The 27,713-nt window shown below is 40.8% G+C and overlaps 1 protein-coding gene across 1 annotated transcript in view; it reads right to left on the bottom strand.

Moving 5' to 3' along the window:
• PLCXD3 (phosphatidylinositol specific phospholipase C X domain containing 3) overlaps positions 1-26,066 on the bottom strand; it is a 167,168-nt gene extending 141,102 nt beyond the window's left edge. The window contains exon 1 of the mRNA XM_043599235.1: positions 25,399-26,066. Coding sequence (XP_043455170.1) covers positions 25,399-25,501 — 103 coding nt within the window. The 5' untranslated portion in view covers positions 25,502-26,066. The remainder of the gene's footprint in view (positions 1-25,398) is intronic.
• Between the last annotated feature and the right edge of the window lie 1,647 nt (positions 26,067-27,713).

Here is a 27,713-nt window from a genome sequence, read left to right as displayed (position 1 = left end):
TCCACATCATTGCAAATGGCAACATTTCATTCTTTTTGATCATTGAGTAATATTTCCATTGTATATAAATACCACATCTTCTTATCTATTCATCAGTCAATGAACATTTGGGCTCATTCCATAATTTGGCTATTGTCAATAGCACTGCTGTAAACATTGGGGTGCATGTGCCCTTGGAAACAGCACACCTGTATCCCTTGTATAAATACCAGTTGTGCAATTGCTGGGTTGTAGGTAGTTCTATTTTTAATTTTTTGAGGAACCTCCATACTGTTCTCCAGAGTGGATGCATCATTTGCATTCCCATAAGCAATGCAAAAGGATTCTCTTTTCTCCACATTCTCACCAACATCTGTTGTTTCCTGAGTTGTTAATTTTAGCCATTCTGACAGGTGTGAAGTATTATCTCATGTGGTTTTGATTTGTATTTCCCTGATGATGAGTGATGTTGAGCATCTTTTCATGTGTCTATTGGCCATCTGGATGTCTTCTTTAGAAAAGTGTCTTGGGGGGCGCCTGGGTGGTGCAGTCGGTTAAGCGTCCGACTTCAGCCAGGTCACGATCTCGCGGTCCGTGAGTTCGAGCCCCGCGTCGGGCTCTGGGCTGATGGCTCAGAGCCTGGAGCCTGTTTCCGGTTCTGTGTCTCCCTCTCTCTCTGCCCCTCCCCCGTTCATGCTCTGTCTCTCTCTGTCCCAAAAATAAATAAACGTTGAAAAAATAAAAAAAAAGAAAAGTGTCTTGGGGAACCTGGGTGGCTCAGTCAGTTGAACTTCTGACTTCGGCTCAGGTCATGATCTTATGGTCTATGGGTTCGAGCCCCGCGTTGGGCTCTACTGACAGCTCAGAGCTTGGAGCCTGCTTCGGATTCTGTGTCTCCTTCTCTCTCTGCCCCTCCCCCTCTCATGCTATGTCTCTCTCTGTCTCAAAAATAAATAAAAACTAAAAAAATGTTTAAGAAAAGAAAAGTATCTTTTGTTTGTGTATTTTGCCCATTTCTTCACTGGATTATTTGTTTTTTGGGTGTTGAGTTTGATAAGTTCTTTATAGATTTCGAATAGTAACCTTTTATCCGATATGTCCTTTGTAAATATCTTCTCCCATTCTGGGGGGGTTGCCTGTTTTGTTGACTGTTTCCTTCAGTATGCAGAAGCTTTTTATCTTGATGAGGTTCCAATAATTCATTTTTGCTTTTGTTTCCCTTGCCTCTGGAGACATGTCAAGTAAGAAGTTGCTACAGCCAAGGTCAAAGAGGTTGTTGCCTGTTTTCTCCTCTAGGATTTTGATGGTTTCTTGTCTCACATTTAGGTCTTTCATCCATTTTGAGTTTATTTTTGTGTATGGTGTAAGAAAGTGGTCCAGGTACATTCTCCCACATGTCGCTGTCCAGTTTTCCCCACACCATTTGCTGAAGAGACTGTCTTTTTTCCATTGGGTATTCTTCCCTGCTTTGTCAAAGATTAGTTGGCCATACATTTGTAGGTCCATTTCTGGGTTCTCTACTCTGTTCCATTGATCTATGTGTCTGTTTTTATGCCAGCACCATACTGTCTTGATGATTACAGCTTTATAATACAGCTTGAAGTCCAGAATTGTGATGCCTCCAGCTTTGGATTTCTTTCAACATTACTTTGGCTATTCTGGGTTTTTTTCCAGTTCCATACAAATTTTAGGATAGTTTTTTCTAGCTCTGAGAAGAATGCTTGTGCAATTTTCATTGGGACTGCATGGAATGTGTAAATTGCTTTGGGTAGTATTGACATTTTAGCAATATTTGTTCTTCCGACCCATGAGCATGGAATTTTTTTCTATTTCTTTGCATCTTCTTCAATTTCTTTCATAAGCTTTCTGTAGTTTTCAGTATGCAGATATTTTACCTCTTTGGTTTAGGTTTTTGCTTTTATTTCTTATGCATATGGTGTCATATCCAAACAAGTCATTGCCAAGACCACTGCTAAGAAACTTTTGCCATGTGTTTTCTTCTAAGAGTGTTACAGTTTCAGTCTTTAATCCATTTTGAGCTAGTTATTGTGTATAGTTAAGATAGAGGTCCAATTTCATTCTTTTCATGCAAATAGCAATTTTCCCAACATCATTTATTGAAAAGACTATCCTTTCCCCATTGATTATTCTTGGCTGTCTTGCCAAATATTAGTTGATCATATATGAATGGATCAATTTCTGAACTATTGATTCTATTCCATTTGTCAATGTGCCTGTTTTTATGTCAGTACCATACTGCTTTGATCACTATAGCTTTGTAGTATAGTTTTCATTCAGGAATTGTGAAACCTCAGTTTTGTTCTTTCTCAAGATTACTTTGACTATTCGGGGTCTTTTGTGGATCCATATGAATTTTAGGATAGTTTTTTTCTATTTCTGTGAAAAATGCCACTGGAATTTTGATAGGGGTTTCATTGAATCTATATCTACATGGCTTTGGGTGGTATGGACATTTTAACAATATTATGATCCATGAAGATGGGAGATCTTTCCATTAATCTGTCTTTTTTAATTTCTTTCATTAATGTCTTATAGTTTTCAATGGACAAATCTTTCATCTCCTTGGTTAGATTTATTCCTTGGTATTTTATTGGGTTTTTTTTTCGTACTATTGTAAGTGTAATTGTTTCTTAATTTCTTTCAGAAATGTTGTTGTTAGTGTATAGAATGACAACAGATTTTTGTAAGTTGATTTTCTAAGCAGAAATTTTATTGACTTTGTTTATTAGTTCTAACAGGTTTTTGGCTGAGTTCGTAGGGTTTTCTACATATAAAATCACGTCATCTGCAAGCAGACAATTTTACTTCTTCCTTTATAATTTGTACGCCTTTCATTTCTTTTTATTGCCTAGTTGCTATGGGTAGCACTTCTATACTTGGCTGAATAGGAATAATTGGTGGGGGCACCCTTATCTTGTTTCTGATTTTAGAGAAAAAGCTTTTAGCTTTCATCATTGAGTATGAAGTTAGCTATGGCTTTGTCATATATGATCTTTATTTTATGAAGTATGTTCCTTGCATACCCCATTTGTTGGGAGAATTTATCATGAAATGGCATTGAGTTTTGTTAAAGCTTATCTGCATCTACTGAGATGATCAGATGATTTTTATTCTTGATTCTATTAATATGGGATATCACATTTATTGATTTGTATATGTTAAAACATCTTTGCATCCCACAGATAAAACCTACTTGACAATGGGGTCAATTCACAAGGGAAATATACAAATTACCTAAATATACAAAGCAAATACTACAAAACTGAAAGGAGAAATACATAGGAAATTTCAATATTCCACTTTGGAGAATGGATTGAACATCTAGACAGAAGATCAACAGGGAAACAGAGAACTTGAACACTACAGACCAAATGTGCTGAGCAGACATACACAAAATATTCCATCCAACTATAGCAGAATACACATTCTTATCAAGCACACATGGAACATTCTCCAGGACAGATCATATGTTAGGTCACAAAACAGGTCTCAAGGATTTTAAAAGATTAGAATCATACCAAGTGTCTTTTTCTGTCCACAATGGAATAAAACTAGAAATCAATAGAATGAGAAATTCTCAAATGCATAAAAACAATATATTCTTTAAAAACCAATGGGTTGGGGCGCCTGGGTGGCGCAGTCGGTTAAGCGTCCGACTTCAGCCAGGTCACGATCTCGCGGTCCGTGAGTTCGAGCCCCGCGTCAGGCTCTGGGCTGATGGCTCGGAGCCTGGAGCCTGTTTCCGATTCTGTGTCTCCCTCTCTCTCTGCCCCTCCCCCATTCATGCTCTGTCTCTCTCTGTCCCAAAAATAAATAAAACGTTGAAAAAAAAATTTTTTAATAAAAAAAAATTAAAAAAAAATAAAAACCAATGGGTCAAATAAGAAATTAAAAGGGAAATTAGAAAATATCTTGGGACAAAGAAAATGAAGACACCACACTGAAACTTATTGGATAAATCAAAAGCATTATTAGGAGGGAAATTTATAGCAACAAATTCCTTCATTAAAAAAGAAGGAAATCTCAGGGCGCTGGGTGGCTCAGTCAGTTAAGCACCCAACTCTTGATTTTGGCTCAGGTCATAATCTCACAATTCATAGGATCAATCCCAGTATAGGATCAACCTCTGTGTCCCTGCTGAAAGTGGAGAACCTGCTTGGGATAATCCCTCTCCCTCTCTGTCTCTGCTCCTCCCCTGTTTGCACTTGCTCTCTCAAAACAAATAAATAAACATTAAAAAAAAGAATGAAGTTTCAACCAACCTAATTCTAGATCCTCAATAAACTAAGGAAAAAACACATTAAGCCCAAAGTTAGTAGGAGAAAGGAAATAACAAAGATTAGAGAGTAAATCAATGAAATTGAGAATAGAAAAATAGAAAACAAAGCTAAGAGTTGTTTTCTTTAAAAGGTAAACAATGGGGCGCCTGGGTGGCGCAGTTGGTTAAGCGTCCGACTTCAGCCAGGTCACGATCTCGCGGTCCGGGAGTTCGAGCCCCGTGTCGGGCTCTGGGCTGATGGCTCAGAGCCTGGAGCCTGTTTCCAATTCTGTGTCTCCCTCTCTCTCTGCCCCTCCCCCATTCATGCTCTGTCTCTCTCTGTCTCAAAAATAAATAAACGTTAAAAAAAAATTAAAAAATATAAAAGGTAAACAAAACTGATAAGGCTTTAGCAAGACTAAATAAGAAAAAGGAGAAGACTTAAATGAAATCAAAAATGAAAAAGGAGACATTTCAATTGAGGCCACAGAAATAAAACAGTTCAAAAAAAGACTAATATGAGCAATTATATGCCAAACTGTATAACCGAGAATAAATGCATAAATTCCTGGAAACATACAACTGACCAAGACTGAATCATGAAGAAACAGAAAATCTGAACAAATGTATAACTAATAAGAGATTAAACGAGTAATCAAAAATCCCTAAACAAAGAAAAGCTGGAAATCAGATTCACTGTTGAATTCTCCCAACATTTAAAGAATTAACACCAATCTTTCTTAAACCCCTCCAAAAAATTAAAAAGTAGCACTTCCAAACTCATTTGTGAAACCAGCATTACTCTGCTACCAAAGCCACATAAAAACACTACAAGATAATAAAACTACAGGCCAATATCCCTGATGAGTTAAAGACGCTAAACTCTTCAACAAAATAGTAGCAAACCAAATTCATACACCATAACCTAGTGGGATTTAACACAAGAGTGCAAGGATAGTTCAATGTTAAAAAAAAAATCAATATGATGCACCACATTAACATAATAAAAGATTAAAAGTACATGATCATCTTAACAGATGCAGAAAGAGCACTTGACAAAAATTCAACACCCTTTCATATTAAAAAAAAAAAACTAAACAGACTAGGAGTAGAAAGAAATGACCCTAACATCAAAAAGGTCATATATGAAATGTCTGTGATAATATCACACTCAAAGCTAAAAGCTCTTAGGACAAAGCCAGTATGCCCACTCTTAACATTTCTATTCAACACAGTACTGGACCTAGCCAGAGCAATTCTACAAGAAAAATAAGACATTCAAATAGGAAAGAAAGAATTAAAATGATTTTGGCTGGCAGATAATATGATCAAATATGTAGAAAATCCTAAAGATTACACACACACACACACACACACACACACACACACACACACAAACAGTTGGAATAAATGCATTTAGTAAAGTTGCAGGATACAAAAATCAATATATAAAAATCAGTCTCCTTTCTATATGCCAAAAAAAAAAATCCTGGGGTGCCTGGGTGGTTCAGTCGATCAAGTGTCTGACTCTTGATTTTGGTCCAGGTCATAATCTCACTGTTTGTGAGATCAAACCCTGAGTCGGGCTCTGTGCTGAGTGAGGAGCTTGCTTGGGATTCTTTCCCTCCTTCTCTCTCTACCCCTTTCCTGCTCATTCTCTCTCTCACTGTCCCTCACTCTCTCAAAATAAATAAACTTAAAAAATAAATATAAACAATCCAAAAAGGAAATTAATAATCCCATATAACTGCATTAAAAACAATAAAATATTTAGTAATAAACTTAACCAAGGAGATAAAATATTTGTACCCAGAAAACTGTAAAACATTTGTGAAACAGATTGACATAAACAGATTCACATAAATGGAAAGACATCCCCTGTTCATTGATGGAAGACAATACTGTTATCATGCCCAGACTACCCAAATTTATCTACAGATTCAATGCAATCTCCATCAAAATCCCAATGACCTTTTTGTACAGAAATAGAAGAAACAGTCCTAAAATTCATAAGAAACCACAAAAAACCCAAATAGCCAAAATAATCTTGAAAAAAAAAGAACAAAGCTGGAAGACTTATACTTTGTGTTTCAAAACATATTACAAAACTATAGTAAGCAAAACAGTATGGTACTAACATAAGGACATACACATAGATCAATAGAACAAAATGGAGAGCCCAAAACTAAACCAACACATATACATACAGTCAACTGATCTTTGACAAGGTTGCCAAAAATATACAATGACATATCGGCTCTTCAATAAATGTGTTGGGAAAACTGGATATCTACATTCTAAAGAATAAAATTTATTGGACCCTTATCTTACACCATACACAAAAAATAACTCAAAGTGAATTAAAGACTCAAATATAAGACCTGAAACAGTAAAGCTCTTAGAAGAAAACATGAGGAAAACCCTTCTGGACATTTGTCTTGGCAATTATTCCTTGCATAGGACACCAAGAGAACAGACAACAGAAGAATAGAAAAGTGGGGTTACAAACTAAAAAACTTCCACATGTGGGGGCCAACATGGTGGAGAAGTAGGGGGAATCCATAATTCCAGCATCTCTCAAACAAAAAAGTGTAGAAGCCAAAGGACTTTGAACACCAGAGCCTGGGAGGAAATGAGACTGAATCTTCTAGGAATAAAATGGGAAAGCTGGAAAAAAACATAGGTGGGTAACTGCGAACAGGCAGAGATAAAAAAAAGGCCATGTGGGCATGGAGGGGAGGGACCCCCTTCTGAGGAGAGACAAAAAGAAGAGAAAGAGCGGCTAGAGAAGTGCAGGACCGTATCTGGACAGGAGAAAGACCTCGGACTGAGACTGAGAGGGATCCAGCCGGCTCCCTGTTAGTGCACCTGGGGAGGAGGGGAGTCAGGCCTGGGTGCGGGGTAGGTCAGAGGCTGAGTCCACAGCTGGAGAAAGCAGTTCCCTCCCTGGAGGGCTGCATGATAGCACAGAACCTGCCTGCGTCTGCCACCCCCAGGCACAGTGGCTGGGCTGAGGGTGCACTCTGCAGGAGGATAAGGCCGCTGTTTCCCTGGAATGCTGTGGGAAGGATAAAGCCTGCCTGTGTCCACCCCCCTGGGGGCTGGTAGAGGCGAGGGCAGCGGCTCAGTCTGCAGTAGGAGAAGTCAGACCTCCCTGAAGTGCAGTGGCACAGACAAAGCCAGCTGGGACCACATATTGCAGCACTAAGAGGCACCTCCCCAGGGCCAGAGCTCATGGAGTGGGACTTTGAATCCTAGCCAAGCGCAGAGTCAAAGGAGTTGGCAGAGAGAGAAGGACCACCCAATCTCTGCCAGCGGCACAGTGAGGACGACTCAAACTGACTCCACCCGGTCCAGCTCCATGGAGAAGAGACTGGGGAATCACCGTCCACCTCCCTCCTGCCCCACCACCACCAAGGCGTGGCCTCAGGGATCACTCCCAGGGCCCATAGTGGAGGTAGGTTCAGATTACACCAAACCACGCCCCCTTGCACTGGGTAACTGCATATCCACCGGAGGGGCAGAGACCCTGAAGACAGCGACTACCTTCAAGTGATGCAGCATTGCCTGGATTAACTCTAGGTCAATTCTGGATATAGAGATATATTCTCCCCCTGCCCCCATTTCTCCTCCTTATCTCTTCCCTCCCCTTAGGCTGATTGCTCTGGTTATTGGCCTGTCTAAACAAACATATTTAATCCAGTGTCTTGATACATGTTCTACACTTCCTTCTTTACACTTTCTCTCTCTCTCTGGAATAATCAAGCCATATAGTTTCTCCATCTGGGTAACTTTATCTTCATTCCATTTTCCCCGCCTCCATCTTTATTTTCCTTTCTATCTTTCTGGATTAAGCCTTTTAGTCTCTCTGCCTAATCAATGTTTATTTTTTCTTCCCCACCCCCGCCCCCACCCCGTTCCTGTTATTTCTCTCCTTGTATGTGCTCTTCCATTAGCTCCACCTCCACCCACTCCTTTACTTGTAGTCGGTGTTTTGGGGTTTTTTGTTTTTAGTCTTTAGGTTTTTGTTTTTCTTTGTTTGTTTGTGTTACTTATTTGTGCGTTTGCGTGTTTTTTTTCTCCTGTTCGTCTGTTTTCCTTCACAGGGCTACTCCAAGGAACAAATCAAAGCACACCTGGTGGAGGGTCCATAATATTGCTACGAGTAGGGTAATAAAATAGCCAAAGTCACAACAACAGAGAGCAAGTAACAATCTCCAGAGAAAAACCTCCTGAAGCACCAGGCCCTGGATAGTGTATGACCCTCCTTTAATATAGCAGTGCTCACAGGTGCAGAGCACACAACAAGCTTTTAAAACACACAAGGGACAGAAAACTAGCCAAAATGATGAAACGGAAGAATTCTCCTCAAAAGAAATTCCAGGAAGTAGCTACAGCTAAAGAATTCATCAAAACCAATTTAAGCAATATAACAGAACAAGAATTTAGAATAATAGTCACTGCTGGGCTTGAAAAAATTAATCGCTGGGCTTGAAAAAAGCATAGAGGACAGCAGAGAATCTAGTGCTACAGAGATCAAGCGACTAAAAAATAGTCATGATGAATTAAAAAATGCTATAAATGAGGTGCAAAATAAAATGGAGGCGGCCACAGCATGGACTGAAGAGGCAGAGGAGAGAATAGGTGAATTAGCAGATAAAATTATGGAAAAAGAGGAAGCTGAGAAAAAGAAAGAAAAAAAAATCCAGAAGTATGAGGGGAGAATTAGAGAACTAAGCAATTCAATCAAACGGAACAATATCTGTAACAAGAATTCCAGAAGATGAAGAGAGAGAGAAAAGGGCTGAAGGTGTACTTGAACAAATCATAGCTGAGAACTTCCCTGATCTAGGGAAGGAAATAGGCATTGAAATCCAAGAGGCACAGAGAAGTCCCTTCAGACATAACTTGAATCGATCTTCTGCACTACATATCATAGTAAAACTGGCAAAATACAAGAATAAAGAGAGAATTGTGAAAGCAGCTAGGGATAAACGGGTCCTAACATACAAAGGTAGACACATAAGGGTAGTAGCAGACCTATCTACTGAAACTTGGCAGGCCAGAAAGGAACAGCAGGAAATCTTCAATGTGATGAACAGAAAAAATATGCAGCCAAGAATCCTTTATCCAGCAAGTCTGTCATTCAGAATAGAAGGAGATAAAGGTTTTCCCAAACAAACAAAAACTGAAGGAATTCGTCACCACTAAACCAGCCCTATAAGAGATCCTAAGGGGGACTCTGAGTGAAATGTTGCAAGGACCACAAAGTACCAGAGACACCACTACAAGCATGAAACCTACAGATATCACAATGACTCTAAATCCCTATCTTTCAATAATAACACTGAGTGTAAATGGACTCAATGCTCCAACCAAAAGACATAGGGTATCAGAATGGATTAAAAAACAAGACCCACCTATTTGCTGTCCACAAGAGACTCATTTTAGACCTGAGGACACATTCAGATTGAAAGTGAGGAGATGGAGAACTATCTGTCATGCTCCTGGAAGTCAAAAGAAAGCTGGAGTATCCATACTTATATCAGACAAAGTGGACTTTAAATTAAGGCTGTAACAAGAGATGAAGAAGGGCATTATATAATAATTACAAGGTCTATCCATCAGGAAGAGCTAACAATTATAAATGTCTCTGCACCAAATTCAGCAGCCCCCAAATATATAAAACAGTTAATCACAAATATAAGCAAACTTATTGATAAGAATGTGGTAAATGCAGGAGACTTTAATACTCCACTTACAACAATGGATAGAACATCTAGACAGAGAATAAATAAAGAAACAAGGGCCCTGAATGATATCTTGGATCAGATGGACTTGACAGATATATTTAGAACTCTGCATCCCAAAGCAACAGAATATACTTTCTTCTCACATGCACATAGATCACATACCGGGTCACAAAACAGCCCTTAATAAGTATAAAAGAATTGAGATCATACCATGCATGCTTTCAGACCACAGTGCTATGAAACTTGAAATCAACCACAGGAAAAGGTCTGGAAAACCTTCAAAAGCATGGAGGTTAAAGAACATCATACTAAAGAATGAATGAGTCAACCAGGCAATTAGAGAAGAAATTTAAAAATGCATGGAAACAAATGAAAATGAAAATACAAGAATCCAAACACTTTGGGATGCAGTGAAGGCAGTCCTGAGAGGAAAATACATTACAATCCAGGCTTATCTCAAGAAACAAGAAAAATCCCAAATACAAAATCTAACAGCACACCTAAAGGAAATAGAAGCAGAACAGCAAAGACGCTCCAAACCCAGCAGAAGAAGAGAAATAATAAATATCAGAGCAGAAATAAACAATATAGAATCTAAAAAAACTGTAGAGCAGATCAATGAAACCAAGAGTTGTTTTTTTTTTTAAAATAAACAAAATTGATAAACCTCTTGTAAGACTTCTCAAAAAAAAAAGGGGAGAGGAACCAAATAGATAAAATCATGAATGAAAATGGAATTATTACAACCAATTCCTCAGAAATACAAGCAATGATCAGGGAATACTATGAAAAACTATAAGCCAACAAACTGGACAACCTGAAAGAAATGACAAATTCTTAAGCACCCACACACTTCCAAAACTCAAACAGGAAGAAATAGAAAATTTGAATAGACACATAACCAGCGAAGACATTGAATCGGTTATCAAAAATCTCCCAACAAATAAGAGTCCAGGACCAGATGGCTTCCCTGGGGAATTCTACCACACATTTAAAGCAGAGATAATACCTATACTTCTCAAGCTGTTCCAAAAAATAGAAAGGGAAGGAAAACTTCCAGATTCATTCTATGAAGCCAGCATTACTTTGATTCCCAAACCAGACAGAGACAGAGCAAAAAAAGAGAACTACAGGCCAATATCCCTGATGAATATGGATGCAAAAATTCTCAACAAGATACCAGCAAATCGAATTCAACAGCATATAAAAAGAATTATTCACCATGATCAAGTGGGATTCATTCCTGAGCTGCAGGGCTAGTTCAATATTCACAAATCAATGTGATACATCACATTAATAAAAGAAAAGATAAGAACCATATGATCCTGTCAATCGATGCAGAAAAAGCATCTGACAAAATTCAGCATCCTTTCTTAATAAAAACCCTCGAGAAAGTCGGGATAGAAGGAACATACTTAAACATCATAAAAGCCATTTATGAAAAGCCCACAGCTAACATCATCTTCAATGGGGAAAAACTGAGAGCTTTCCCCCTGAGATCAGGAACATGACAGGGATGTCCACTCTCACTGCTGTTGTTTAACATATTGTTGGAAGTTCTAGCATCAGCAATCAGACAACAAAAGGAAATCAAAGGCATCATAATTGGCAAAGATGAACTCAAGTTTTCACTTTTTGCAGATGACATGATACTATACATGGAAAACCTGATAGACTCCACCAAAAGTCTGCTAGAACTGATACATGAATTCAGCAAAGTCGCAGGATACAAAATCAATGTACAAAAATCAGTGGCATTTTTATACACTAATAATGAAGCAACAGAAAGACAAATAAAGAAACTGATCCCATTCACAACTGCACCAAGAATCATAAAATACCTACGAAGAAAACTAACCAAAGATGTAAAAGTTTTCTGTACACTGAAAACCATAGAAAGCTTATGAAGGAAATTGAAGAAGATACAAAGAAATGGAAAAACAGGGGCACCTGGGTGGCTCAGTCGGTTGAACGTCCGACTTTAGCTCAGGTCATGATCTCACGGTCCGTGAGTTTGAGCCCCGTGTCGGGCTCTGTGCTGACAGCTCGGAGCCTGGAGCCTGTTTCGGATTCTGTGTCTCCCCCGCTCTCTGACCCTCCCCTGTTCATGCTCTGTCTCTCTCTGTCTCAAAAATAAATAAACGTTAAAAAAATTAAAAAAAAAAAAAAAGAAATGGAAAAACATTCCGTGCTCATGGATTGGAAGAATAAATACTGCTAAAAGACAATACTACCCAAAGCAATCTACACATTCAATGCAATCCCAATCAAAATTGCACCAGCATTCTTCTCGAAGCTAGAACAAGCAATCCTAAAATTCATATGGAATCACAAAAGGCCCCAAATAGCCAAAGTAATTTTGAAGAAGACCAAAGCAGGAGGTATCACAATCCCAGACTTGAAGCTATATTACAAAGCTGTAATCATCAAGCCAGCATGGTACTGGCACAAAAACAGACACATAGACCAACGGAATAGAATAGAGACTCCAGAATTGGACCCGCAAAAGTATGGCCAACTAATCTTTGAGAAAGCAGGAAAGAATGTCCAATGGAAAAAAGACAGTCTTTTTAACAAATGGTGCTGGGAGATCTGGATAGCAACATGCAGAAGAATGAAACTAGACCACTTTCTTACACTATTCACAAAAATAAACTTAAAATGGATGAAGGACCTGAATGTGAGACAGGAAACCATCAAAACCCAAGAGGAGAAAGCAGGAGAAATCCTCTCTGACCTCAGCCGCAGCAATTTCTTACTCAACACATTTCCAAAGGCAAGGGAATTAAAAGCAAAAATGAACTACTGGGACCTCATCAAAATAAAAAGCTTCTGCACAGCAAAGGAAACCATCAGCAAAATTAAAAGGCAACCGACAGAATAGGAGAAGATAATTTGCAAATGACATATCAGATAAAGGGTTAGTGCTCAAAATCTATAAAGAACTGATCAAACTCAACACCCAAAAAACAAATAATCCAGTGAAGAAATGGGCAAAAGACATGAATAGACAGTTCAAAGTAGACATCCAGATGGCCAACCGACAAATGAAAAAAAGTGAAACATGAAAAAGTGACACATGAAAAAAGCTTAGCATCATTCATCATCAGGGAAATACAAATCAAAACCACAATGAGATACCACCTTACACCTGTCAGAATGGCTAACATTAACAACTCAGGCAACAACAGATGTTGGCGAGGATGCAGAGAAAGAGGGTCTCTTTTGTATTGTTGGTGGCAGTGCAAGCTGGTGCAGCCACTCTGGAAAACAGTATGGAGGTTCCTCAAAAAACTAAATATAGAACTACCCTATGACCCAGCAATTGCACTACTAGGTATCTATCCAAGGGATACAGGTGTGCTGTTTTGAAGGGACACATGCACCCCAATGTTTATAGAAGCACTATCAACATAGCCAAAGTATGAAAAGAGCCCAAATGGCCATCAATGAATGAATGGATAAAGAAGATGTGGTATATATATATATATATATATATATATATATATATATACACAATGGAGAATTACTCAGCAATCAAAAAGAATGAAATCTTGCCATTTGCAACTACATGGATGGAACTGGAGGGTATGATGCTAAGTGAAATTAGTCAGTCAGAGAAAGACAAAAATCATGACTTCACTCATATGAGGACTTTAAGACATAGAACAGATGAACACAAGGGAAGGGAAGCAAAAATAACATAAAAATGAGAGGGGGACAAAACAGAAGAGACTCATAAATATGGAAAACAAACTGAGAGTTACTGGAGGGGTTGTGGAAGGGGGAATGGGCTAAATGGGTAAGGGGCACTAAGGAATCTACTCCTGAAATCATTGTTGCACTATATGCTAACTAATTTGGATGTAAATTTTTTAAAATAAAAAATTAAAAACAAAAACAGAAGACATCCGGATGGTCAAGAGGCACATGAAAAGATGCTCAATGCCACTCCTCATCAGGGAAATACAAATCAAAACCACACTCAGATACCACCTCACACCAGTCAGGGTGGCTAAAATGAACAAATCCGGATACTATAGATGCTGGCGAGGATGTGGAGAAACAGGAACCCTCTTGCCCTGTTGGTGGGAATGCAAACTGGTGCAGCCGCTCTGGAAAACAGTGTGGAGGTTCCTCAAAAAATTAAAAATAGATCTACCCTATGACCCAGCAATAGCACTGCTAGGAATTTACCCAAGGGATACAGGAGTGCTGATGCATAGGGGCACTTGTACCCCAATGCACTTTCAACAATAGCCAAATTATGGAAAGAGCCTAAATGTCCATCAACTGACGAATGGATAAAGAAGATATGGTTTATATATACAACGGAATACTACTTGGCAATGAGAAAGAATGAAATCTGGCCATTTGTAGCAATGTGGATGGAACTGGAGAGTGTTATGCTAAGTGAAATAAGTCAGGCAGAGAAAGACAGATACCATATGTTTTCACTCTTATGTGGATCCTGAGAAACTCAACAGAAGACCAGCAGGCAGGAGATGGGGGAAAAAAGTTAGAGAGGGAAGGAAGCAAACCATAAGAGACTCTTAAACACTGAAAATAAACTGAGGGTTGATGGGGGGTTGGGGGAGAGGGGAAAGTGGGTGATGGGCATTGAGGAGGGCACCTGTTGGGATGAGCACCAGGTGTTGTATGGAAACCAATTTGACAATAAATTTCATATTAAAAAAATTTTTAATAAAAAATAAATAAAAATAAAAAAACTTCCACATGCAAGAAAGTAATTGAGCAATTAATAGAGTGAAAAGGCTACCTCTGAAATGGGAGAAAATATTTTCAAACAATATATCAATAAGGGATTAATTTCTAAAATATATAATTAACCCCTATAACCAAATAGCAAAATACCAAATAACTTTAAAAATGGCAAAAGACTTGAATAGACAGTTCTCCAAAAAAAGACATAAAAATAGCCAACAGGTATATGAAAAGATGTTCAACATCAGTAATCATCACGGAAATTAAAATCAAAACTGCAATGAGATGTCACTTCATACCTGATAGGAAGGTCATTATCAAAGACAACAACAGAAAATAAATGTTGGTGAAAATGTGGAGAATTGGAACCCTTGTTTACTACTGATGGGACTGTAAAATGATACAGGTGCTATGGAAAACAATATGGCAGATCCTCAAAAAAAAATAAAAACAGAACTACTATAAGACCCAGCAATTCCATATTCGGGTATTTATCAAAAAAAAACTGAAATAAGGATATTAAAGAGATACTAGCATTCCCATGTTCCTTGTACCATTATTCACAACAGCCAAGATGTAGAAACAACCCTACTGTCCATCAATGGATGAACAGATAAATATAATGTAGAATATACATACAATGGAATATTACTCAGCCATAAAAATGAAGGAAATACTGTCATATGCTGAATGAAACCTGAGGACATTATGGTAAGTGTAATAAGCCAGAAGACAGATACTACATTCAAATGGCATCAAGTAGTCAAACCCATCAAAGCAAAAGTAGAATGGTGGTTGCCAGGGGTGGTGGAGGGAGGAAATGGGGAGTTGTTATTTGATGGATATAAAACTTCAGACATGCAAGATGAAAAAGTTCTAGAGATATACTACACACCACTATATTTATAGCTAATAATACTATACACTTAAAAATAGGGTTAATCTCATGCTGTGTGTTTTTACCACAATTTTTTTAAGTGCCATAAGAAGCCAAAGGAAGAACATGTCTAAGAAAGGATGTGGGGTCAAACACCTCAAATGATTTTGAAAGATCAAATAAGATGATATAGAATTAGCCATTAGCTTTGGCAATATACAGATCACTGAAAAACGTGATAAAAACAATTTTAGTGCCAGTGGTAGGGAAATAATGAGATTAGCATGGAATAAAGAGAGAAAAGGAAGAAACTTCAAGACAGAGGAGTTGTTTTTACAAATATCAGAGAGAAATACTACAGTGGAGAGAGAGGCTGGTATGGAGCCAGAGGACTTTTTTTTTAAGAGGGGCAATAATAACATATGTTTGTATACTGACTGGAGTGATCCAGTAGAGGTAGAGAAAAATAATGACACAGGAGAGAGAGGGGATGAATTTGGGAGTAAACTCTGAGGAGATTTAAGTGGATGTGATCCAGACCACAAGTAGAGAAGATGGACTTAGGGAGGAACATATCCAGGGCTTTCTCTTACATAAAGAAAAAGCAGAATGTGTAGAAACCAGTGCAGGTAGGTTGCTGGGTTAATGATGGGAAACTGAGGAAGTTCTTCTCTGTACGTATATTGTGTGTGTGTGTGTGTGTGTGTGCGCGCGCACGTGTGTGTGTGTGTGTGTGTGTGTGTGTGTGTGTGTGTAAAACATAAGATGAGGTCCTAAGTTTAGAGTGAGGTGGGAAGGAGCAAGTTGATTTGAGGAGCAAGAAGAAATATGAAATTATCATCTTAGAGAACAGGGAAACTAATTTACTGGGGATGTACAATAAGATATACGGTCAGAAATTTCTAGTGAGTTGAGGCATCCAGGCTATGTAATTTTTCCACCAGTAATGTTTAGCCACTGAAGTTTTCTGGGATTTAAATAAGTTTAAAAAAAAATAGAGGTTAATGAAGTTGAAGCTTTTCCAGCTAAGCAGATAGAAAGAGTGAGATAAGAGAATCAAGGACATTTTCAAGACTGGGACTCTAATGCTGGACCCAAGGAATTTGAACAGATACAAGGAGAAATAAGGACCTGAGGGTGTGATCAAGTCTAAACAAAACAGTTCTGTAGCCTTCCCTTCTAGCAACTTTCAAGTCAGTATCTTCACATCCCCCTGACCACCGACCCCAACCCCCAAACACCGCCTCTCCCCTACCCTTTCCTGGGAGAAAAGCTCAGGGCCAGACATGGCAGGAGTATGTTCAGAGCTAACTCTACAAAAGGCAGCCCTGGACTTCCTTCTCCTCCTCTTGCTCCCCTTGCCCCTCCTCCTTCCATAGTGCAATGTGGCCTGAGACATGCATTGAGATAAGTTCCCATTTGCCCATTAGGACACCTTCAAGCACATCTTCCTCTTCGCCACCCAAGAAGCCAGAGGGGACCTCCAGGAAAGCCTAGCAGGCAACTAAGATTATCCATTCATCTTAGTCCACTTTTCTTCATGAAGTAAATTCTCCAAGTAGATCAAGGAACACAACTATCATTTATAATGTTGACTAAGGATAAACATAGCTGCTTCCTAAAAATTAATTCACAGGAAGAATTCTATGCGAAACATAGTATTGGCTGGCATTTAAGATACAGTGGTAACAGAGCTGTCCATTCCCAGGGTCTGTGATGAAAGATAGGAACATAACAAGAGCACATCTAACAAATCAATGTGCCATCTGCTTCAGTACCTGGCCTCCGGAGGTGACTAATCCTGGCTGCTTCTCAAGAATGTTTAACCATCTCCTCCTGCCCCTCTTCCTGACCCATCTTCCTCTCTTAATAGAGCATAATAAAAACATATGGCTCAGTAGAAAGCTTCTGGCAGCAGAATTCCATGTGAACCATGGTAAATTTCTCTCTCACTTTTTCCTGCCTTCTGGAATATGCGATTTAGGCATTTTTCTGGCTCCCAATCTTCTAAGATGGATCCTAACCCCACCCAGAGAAGGAGAAATAAGAGAATATATAAACTTCTTGAAACTATCAAGTCCCATGATTGTATCCAGAAGTTCCTTGAGTGCTCATCAAGATGACATGTTCTCCGGTTTCCCCAAACTAATGCTTTTAGGTAAGAGGCAGCTTCATTAGTCGTAATAGGTAAAAATTTCTATATTAACAGAGCTGACTCCTTTGATCAACAATAAAACGTGTGTATACAGATCTACATATGCATGAGATTTAAACTTTTCTTTAAGGCTCAGAGTACATCAATTACTCTACTATTCTGCTTTCAAACAACGGCAGTGTCAGCAATTACTTTAGGTATGTCAGTTTATTTGGCTCTATTTACATTGTTCCAGGCTGCTCACCAAAAACAATATAGACCCCAGCTGCATTCCTACTCTGGACCCGTCCAGAGGAAGGATTAATTAGGTAGCACCCACCAGAGGTCTACTTACAGGGCAGAGGGAAAAGACAAGCTTCTTGGAAAAATAGTTAAAGTCGATAACCACTATATGTGTGTACACACACACGTGCACATGGAGCGTGGGCTACAATTGAGAATAATTCACAGTAAGGAACAAAGTCTATCCTACATATTATCTTCTATTTTATAAACTCATACCTGAGTTCTAGGGTAAGGGGCAACAACAAAAGAATCAATATAAATTCAGAAAGCTCTTTTGTTGACATCCCTACTAGGCAAAAATATTAAAAGTTTCTGTCACTGTTGGCATTCGTAGCTCAAGCAGTGATGGCAGACCAGGTCAGAAGTTGGCATTAGCAGCTTCCACAATAGGGAAACCAGTTCTGGGAGCCTCTGACCACAGTGGAATCCAGGGCCTTTTTTACACACTAACATCCTCAACGTTGGGTCTCTGCAGACATATCTCTGGCCGTGGCAGGATTGTCAGCAGCAGTGGTATTGTGGGTATAAAAATTGTGGAAGCACAGGTCCTGTAGATGTCCAATCAGCAAAAGTGACAACTCCTTAAAGTGTCCTCAAAACAGGAAAGAAGAAAAATGGCAGACACCATGTATGTGGTAGCCCCCCAAATCAGCTTATAAAGCATACTTAAGAATTTTACCAGAGATTTCTAGAACTATGTGGAAGTCCGTTAAAGAGGTGTCTGGGAAGTATCAAAACAGACAATTTCCCCATGATTCTGATTTTACTTTGGGAGTGGCAGGGTTTAGGAAACCCTACCTTTAGGAAACCCTACCTTTAGGAAATCCTACCTTTAGGAAACCCAGAAGTCCCTGGGTCTTCTTTTGTTAGTCTTCCCCCATGAACATTCCCTATGTTACTGCTGATATATGACACTCAGCAGTCATATTCCTCTTCTTTGTAATTCACTCTCTATTTGGATTGGGTAGGGTTGGCATCAAATATGAGAAAATAAACTCTAAGTAAAGATATGAGAAATTTGCATAAGGGTAAAGTGTGTAAGCCTTAACCTGTAAACATTGTGTTATTCATTGAAGCAATTTGAGGATTTTTAAAAATTTTAACTGTTTTAGAACACAGATTATGTTCAATAACTAAAATTCAAGTAAGTGAATTATAACCATATTTATATATCTATTCCATGTCAACCATGCTTCAAACAAATGAGGCATGGTTTGCAAAATAAACAAGATCAATCATTTCCTTTTTTTAAGTTTATTTATTTATTTTGAGAGAGAGAGCACACACTGGGAGGGGCAGAGAGAAGGAGAGAGAGAATCTCAAGCAGGCTTCGCACCATCAGCACAGAGCCCAATGTGGAGCTCGAACTCAAAAACCGTGAGATCGTGACCTGAGCGGAGATCAAAAGTCAGACACTTAACCGACTGTGCCACCCAGGCACCCCTCAATCATTTCCTTTTTTTTTTTTTTTCAACGTTTTTTATTTTATTTTTGGGACAGAGAGAGACAGAGCATGAACGGGGGAGGGGCAGAGAGAGAGGGAGACATAGAATCGGAAACAGGCTCCAGGCTCTGAGCCATCAGCCCAGAGCCTGACGTGGGGCTCAAACTCCCGGACCGCGAGATCGTGACCTGGCTGAAGTCGGACGCTTAACCGACTGCGCCACCCAGGCGCCCCAATCATTTCCTTTTTAATAAAACATCAATTTATTGTTCACGTATGGTTTTGATGGCTTTCTGATGCTGATAATTTAACACATTTTGCATTCATGATACCACTATGACTCAAGAGCAATACTGAAAAGTTCTAGCTTATAGATAAATTGAATGAATCTGTAACCTATAAATACAACAATAGTAGCTGAGCCTGTAACATAATGAAGAATGACACCAATGGACAACGAACCAACACAGGGTTGTTTCCTAAATTGTCATTAGTGACCACAAGCATCACCAGATAGGATGATTTTAAGTGCTGTTGATGGCTGATAGCAGTACTTTAAGGAAATGAGGGGAAAGGTTTTACATTTATCACAGCGACCTAATTTGAACACTTAGGTAGCAATTAAGTCACATTTATGTTCAAGGTGCATGAGGAACTATAATATCAGCTTATCAGTATGTTCCCAACCTGGGCCATTAGCCTGGAGTCAAATACCCATATTCTGGCTCTAAGCCTGATTGTAAATTGGAACGCTCATAAATAGACTGCATAGTCCAATAGAAAGAGCTTACTCAAAAATGTATATTTAAATTTGGCTCTACCACTTACATAAAGGATCTCTTTAAAGCTACCCTAAAGCAGTGTTTTTCAAACTTTAAATGTGTATATAACAAGACCTGGCGAGGGGAGCACCTGGGTGGCTCAGTTGGTTAAGTGTCCAACTTCGGCTCAAGTCATGATCTCACAGTTTGTGGTTGGAGCTCCGCGACAGGGCTCTGTGCTGACAGTTTGGAGCCTGGAGCCTGCTTCAGATTCTGTGTCTCCCTCTCTCTCTGCTCCTCCCCCGCTGTGTGCTCTCTCGCGCGCGCTCTCTCTCAAAAATAAACAAACATAAAAAAAAAAAAAAACACAAGACCTGGGGATCACATAAAATGCTCATTGTAATTAAACTGGTCTGAGGGGTAGAGTCTGAGCTCCATTTCTACAAGCTCCCCTATTCCTTCCCTGCTTCCTGGACCAACTTTGAGTGGCAAAGCCTTGGAGGTTTACTGATAGAACATGTAGAAAACATGTATGTACATGAGAAAGCATTTTGTAAAATGGCATCAGGATCACTTTATATTAAAAGTTGGTGATTCAGTTCAACTCATCAAGAAAAGTCCTAGAATAAATTATGTTCCAGATATTTAATTTTTCCTTTTTAGCAAAATCAAAAACAAAACTGGGAATTGGAAAGGCAACACAAGAAAGATATTCATCCTAAACAATTTTGTTGCTTTTGTTTGCTTTCCAGGATTAATCTCAGTGTCACCATCCTAAAATTATAGGGAAAAAAACTTGATTTTTAAAAGAAATTTGTACAATTAGACCCAATCCTAGATATGTCCTGTAGATGGTCTCATCCCAATCAAAACAGAAATAGTAAGTTACAAGGAAAAGGAAAAAGACAGCTGGCTCCAGAAATACTGGCAACAAGAAGAGATCGTTGTAGGGAAAGACATTAAAAACTAATAAAAGCAGACACAAGAACACAGAAATCAGGACCATATAAAGATCTAATTTCTCTAAGTAAAACTGCTCTTTTTCATTGCCATTGGCATTTTCTGGAAGAAATGAAGAAAATCAACAGCATGATTATTGATTTCCAAAGTATTTCTGTGTTCCTTATCGAAAGTTTAAGCATTGGTTTAAACCCTGACCTGTGTACACAGAGGGCAGGAGAGACCAAAGAAAGAAGCAGGCCCCCCCAGCCTGGTAGGTGGCAAGTTTAGTAAAGCAAGAGAACCTACATACAAGGCTTGTCTTCAGTGGCCTCAAGAAGAGTACATCTTTGCACCCACCCACGAGAATCTTAGAGGCCTTACCCAGATTCAGTCACGTGTACTGCCAGATGGTCTCAATAACAACTTACTCTCTTAAGGCAGCATCCTTGAAAAGGGCTCCAGGTGTGGAAAACACATTCCAAGGATAGGGGTGGGGTAAGGAGCCTCTGATTGTGGGGTCCATCTTGAGGTCTCCACTTCTCCATGAACTCCTCCAACACCAAGGAAACATACATCCTCTCTGAGTTCCAATACCACATATTTTAGCCCATCTTTCATTGTCACTTGGTCAGTTTGCTGCATTATGTGAAGAAGATTTTCATCACATATCAGAAAACGCACAGCCGATCCCTCCCATGGAATAATAAAACCCTTCCCGATGTTTCAAATTTTGGACAGAATGACTACCTATCATAGACCCAGATCACTAACACTTTAGCCATATCAAGCAACAGCTTGCTTGCTCCAATGATGGATCTCTTTACCATGGTTCTGGAGGCACCATGATTATAGAGTTAGAACTCTACTGTAATGATGCCAGAAATTCATCAGACTCGCTCTCACCTGAATTTTATAGTCTGTCTTTCTGTTTGCATCTCTGTCGATCCTCTCTCACCTGCCCATAGTGAGAGGAAGTATCATTCATAACCCAAAATGCCAGGATATTGTTTAAAGAAACATGTATGAATGAAAATTTAGTTTGGTGTCATCAGAGGCTGGAAGAAATGACGAATGAGACTAAAATCTGAGTAACTGTCAACGTATTCTGACAGTACCATTCTTTTGAAAAGTAGACTAGAAGCAAAAACTACTAATACTAACTTAATTCCTTAGGCCAGTCAATACCAAATCATGACACCATTTAAATGCAAAACAGCCAGTAAGCGATTTGGTTCTGAAAGCATTAAAGACGCCAGGAGAGAAATGTTTAGAGATGCCAGAACTGCACTCATGGTGGGGAATATCGCGCACCTGCATATTGTTCTTTGCACTAGCCCTGAATAATCTGGGTCAGCTGCCCCAAGAGGGTAGCCTCATTATCAAGCAGCTCTTCACTCTCTGGTTGCTTCACCTAAGAAAACCTGAACTTAGTGGATGACCTAGCAGGCGTTCCCTTCCACAGAAACACTTGTATGGTGCATCAGGAGTGGTTTTAAATGGTGGAGATAATTACTTAATTCAAGCTGCAGCAACTGGCCAAGTAAACATGTAGCAGCCAGGAAGCTATTAGCATGATTTTAAGGCAATTATTCCATTAGTGTTTAATAGTCTCCAATTAGTCTTCTGTATCAAAGTTTGAATGTCTTTTTTCCTCCAAAAATTCTCACAGTTGAGCAATGCAGAAAAGTACCAAACCCATTTTTACACCTACATTTATATGTATGGGTCTACCAAACCTACTTTACAAAATCCTGGGGAAATTCGGGGGTGTGGGTTTGGCAAAACATTTTTTTTTCTCAGAAGTATTGGGGGTGAGAATGGGATGCTTTGCAGGGGATTCGCTTTGAGTATAATATTAAGAAGGGCTGGGAAAGCAGTGAAAATTCCCACTGTGTCCAATGCCACAGTACCATATTCAAATGGTACCTCTATTACCATATTCAAAATGGGTCTCATGTGAAGCCTCCCAGTCTCACCCCCAATGCCTCTACTGGAAGACAAGCAGAATATCAGAGTCTCTGACCTCAGGTTTTCACTTTGACCCATGGGAAGAAAAGGAAAATTGCCCTGTATCCTGCTAATGCCTCGTTCCTTGTCCCCTCACCCTGGTTAGTAGTTCTTGCCACTGAGTCATCCCGATACAAATCCCAATGCGTTTCCCTATTAAAAGTCTTAGGAGACTTTCCCCAAGGACCACTTTAGGGGCCAGATCATTTATCTGATGGTACATCATTTGCCTTCACTGAGCTGCAGCTATGAAATGGAGTTAATAGAACCAGTGTGCTTCATGAGGTTTGGGGAAGGATTATGTGATCTGGTGTAAATACTACGGCTTTGAAAGGTGAAAAATTAGAGAAATGTAATATAGATTCTGACATAGTATCATACCATCCCTCAGAACTAGCAATGTGAACTTAGGCTTTTAAACCCCCTGCATATCTGGTGAGTCATCTATCAGAAGGCTGGCATCAGAGTCCTTGCCTTTATTACTTTCTATGTGTACAGAAATGCTCAGGTGAGATCATATGAAAGCAACCGTCTACAAGCCAAATAAAAAGCAAGAAAAGATAGGAACGCCTGTGGAAGTGAGAGTGAAATCTTGCCAACAAAGTTGTGCACTTTCTATCGTCTCCTTCAAAAGAGCAATCTGGAGGCTCACCCGGGTCTCAGGGTTAAGTGCAGGGTGGAGAAGCTGGGTTGTTCTTTTCCTCCGAGATACCTGGGCTCTCGGGAAGCAACCTCTTGAAGAAGGGCAAAAGGAGACAAACCCTTCCTTCAGGGGTTGGCCCTCAGAATGCAACCTGTGCCTGTCCTAGGAGCCAAACATCCACTTGACTAACGACCACTGATTTGAGTTACTGATCAATTCCAGCGCTGCTGGCTAGATAGAGCCTGTTGGGATTTTTCAAAAGAACCCTTCTCTCTTGTTTTTTCTCCTTTCCTCTTTATTATGTCTTCCTCCAGTGGCTGAGAGGGGGCGCTGGATGGGGCAGGTCAAGAGGAGATAGACCAGAAGGGTGAACTTGATAACCAGGCTGAGCTCTGGGCTAGGGATGGACTACCTTTGGGTAAATTGTCCTTTCGCCGGGTCCTGGAGGGATCAGACATCTGCACCCGCAGCCCAAGTGAAGAGTCAAATTGGTAACCAAGTATGGCCGTGGCCCCAGCTCTCACCGTAGTAGTCCGCCCTGAAATGTCCCTCTCTCTTGCACACCTGAGCTAGGGGCTACTGAGCGCTCCCGCCCCGGAAAGCTGCCTAGTTCTCTGGTCTAAACCGCGCGCGCCATGCTGAAGACTCTGGGTCCCTCGCGTCTCTTCCTCGCTTTGCCGGACTTCCTTCTAGGCTGTCTGGACGCTCGCACTGTCCGCTATTTCCCCTTTGGTTGGCCAGTTCATCGCACCCTCGGCCGCCGCTCACGCAGGTTTCCCTGCTGGGCTTCTGTCCCAAGCAACACAGACGCTCGGTCCGCAAGGGTTTGCTTTCCTGACCCGGACGCTACACGACGCTAACAGCACTCGGAACGCAATCCAGACGGTGACCACGCGGCCAAGCCCGCCGGGTCCACGCAAACCGGGAAGCGGCGCCCCTCCGCCCCTCGCTCCCTTCAGCTCCCCGTCAAGGGCAGTGGTCACGCCGCCGCGGGTCCCCGAACTTTCATCGCTCTTCGGGAAGCGCTTTGTCTCTTTAAAGGAGACTGGGGACGAATATTAATGGTTCGGGTAGGTTCTAACCGAGAATCTACCAAATCCGCTCGACTCCGTGACAGGGATGGAGTCGGAGGTCCACGAGCCGGAGCCGAGCCCTCGGACGCCAGCTCGCGCTCCCCGCGCACTGTCACCCCGCAGACCCAGAAATCGCCCCCGCCCCCCCCACCCCGAGTCTGGGAGGAAAACCGTGGGAGGGGGCACGAGGAGGACCCTAGGGCCGAGGCTTCCCCCTGCCCCAGTCCTCTCGCACAGCCTGCCTGCTTCCACAGCCCAGTGCAACAGCAGTCACCTTGACTCGCCGCGCCACGGTCCCCAGAGGTTTGCAAAACGCCAGGAGGCCCGAGGCTCCCAGCGCGCGCTCGCCTGGCCGGAGACCCACCCCTGGGGACCAGCTCCTCTCCCTCGGGCAGCGTGGCAAGTTACCACTTCGTGGCAGATCATGCAGGGCGGGGCGGGTGGAGCGCCCCGTCGGCAGCCTCTGCGCGCCTACCTGGGATGGCTAAATTGGTGAGGGGGATGCTGTGGATGCTGTCCGGCAGAGTTGCCATCCAGTCGGCGAATTTCAGCTCGCTCTTCCCCTGAGACGAGGCCATCGTGCCGGTCGGCGTGCCGCGCGCTGGTCCCCACACTCCCGGGCAGGCTGGCAGGCTGCTGCCGCTAATCCAGTGTTTGCTCCGGCCCCGCTAGAGTTTACACTCCGCTCTGCGCCACACCCACAGGATGGCGCAGACACATGCTAATTTTAATAATTATTCAAAACACCCCGTGCTCCCCTAGTGCCTCCGCCAGACTCCGCCGGAGCTTTTGTTCCTGACGTCCGTGCTCGGCTTTCTGCTCTCTCCCCTCCCTCCCCGCCTCCCTCCTCCCGTCTTATCCCTCCTATGCGTCTCTGCCTTTTCTCGCCATTCTGCAGCTTTCCTTGGCTTCTTTGTAACTTGGTTCACCCAGCTGCTTTGCCCAGGGTCTTGCTCGGCCCTTTGATGTGACTTCCTGGTCCAGTCTGGACGAAAGACAGTCCGGTGGTTGGAGCTAAAATCCTAGTGGACTTGGGATGCTATCGCCTCCTGGGGAGCAGACTCGCCTACTGGCTCTCAGGACTTTCCATTCTTACCAAAGAGCTTTCCTTTTTTTATAAGCTACAACAGGTTGTGCCTCTCCTCAGCCGGAGCCCACAGCCCTGCGTATAACAAAATGGTGGTCTTTAATCACCATTTGCCTCATTTGGGGAATGGTTGGCAATTGTGCTGTAGGCAAAGAGCAGTAAATTCCAGGTGGTTCCTACTTAATTCCTGATACCCTGTTCCAGACGTTTCAAGGTAAAGAAGCATTTCAACCCCTTCGTTTCTGGGATCATGAGAAATCTGTTATCGCCATGGGAAAGCTATGTCCTCTGTCTCGTTTTCACGGCACTCAGGACAAGGCTAAAGCCCAATGATAGAAGAAAATCACATTTCCTGGTGACATACTGTGATTATTGCCAGTACCATTTGGTGGAATTTATTTGGCAACGTTCAAAATGATTTATGCGATTGTCTGATTTTTCATTCCTTGGCAGACTAGAGAGATGTGTCTCTCTCAGGAGAAATCACTCATTGAGCCTCCAAAGAACTGTCTTGGTCCACCTGCTCTCAGATGAGAAAGAGAAGGAAAAGTTTTACAAACGTGATGAGTCTAAGGGTGGCCTGAGGAATGTATAAGTGATGCACTGAAAATTGGCTAGGTCTTTGCAACCCAGAGAATGTAGATGCAACACGGTGCCTCTGTTCTGTGATCCAGTGGTGTGTAAATCCTGTTCCTAAAGTAAATGCTAGTCGGTTGGGGAAATGAAAACAAGGTGAGAGAGAGAGCTGTCAAACCTGGGAATGATCATTTCATTTCAGTAAACCCTACAGCACTAAAATCCACGACTAAAGCTTGTTTATCCTATGAAGATGCATAGCCCAAAGAATATTGACTCCAAATGGGGAGCACTGGGAGAAGGTTGGAGAGAAGAGATCAGTCCCCATCCTTGTGATCAAATTTTCCATTCCTGCCTAGAATCAGTTCATAGCTTCAAGAAGACATGGCAGGGTTATCTTTAAGAATAAGGTAGAAACGTCCTGGGATTTTTTTTTTTCCTAAGGCAAATCTTAATATTCTTGCTAGCCTAGTAAGAACCCACATATCCTTTTGATTAGAGTGAAGAATTTAGCTCACTATAAGATTCTACAAATACCACCCTTCTGACTAATGTTGGTGCTCTGTGGGCATCATGGCAGGGCCATGATAGGAGCTCAGATCTGGAATCAGCTGCTCTGTCTCTGAGTATGTTGGGCAAGTCTTCTAGTCTCTGTCAGCCCTAGTTATCTCCATTATAAAATAGTGATAATAACTCAGAGATTTGTAGTAAATCTTCTAGGGGCATATATGAAAAGCTTTGTTATCAGCAAAGCAGCATATGAAATGTGAGATTTATGTTTATTCAGACAATAACATATGTCTGTTTTATTGCCTTTTCTATAATTACAGAATATTCATCTTCAAGAGAATGAAATAATTATTGAATCTTGGGAATATTTTTTAATAGGATACACTTTAAAAATATGCCCTGCTCAAGTATGTTGAACTTACGTGTCTCTAAAAATTTACAAACATTTTTTATTATTTTTTTAATGAAACCACTTTAAATGTTGAGGAAAGTTGTCTCTATAAGGAATTGTACACTGTATCTTTTGGTAAAGCAAACAATCCCTCTCCTATTTTATCTGCTTTAAATTCCAGAATTTTTAATATATTGATTTTGCATAAAACTTCACATTTCTCAGC

This window comes from Prionailurus bengalensis, chromosome A1 (genome assembly GCF_016509475.1).
Source record: "Prionailurus bengalensis isolate Pbe53 chromosome A1, Fcat_Pben_1.1_paternal_pri, whole genome shotgun sequence".
In the NCBI taxonomy this organism is placed as follows: domain Eukaryota; kingdom Metazoa; phylum Chordata; class Mammalia; order Carnivora; family Felidae; genus Prionailurus; species Prionailurus bengalensis.
The sequence above is the reverse complement of the archived record's forward strand: the minus strand, read 5'-3'. Positions and strand labels throughout refer to the sequence as shown.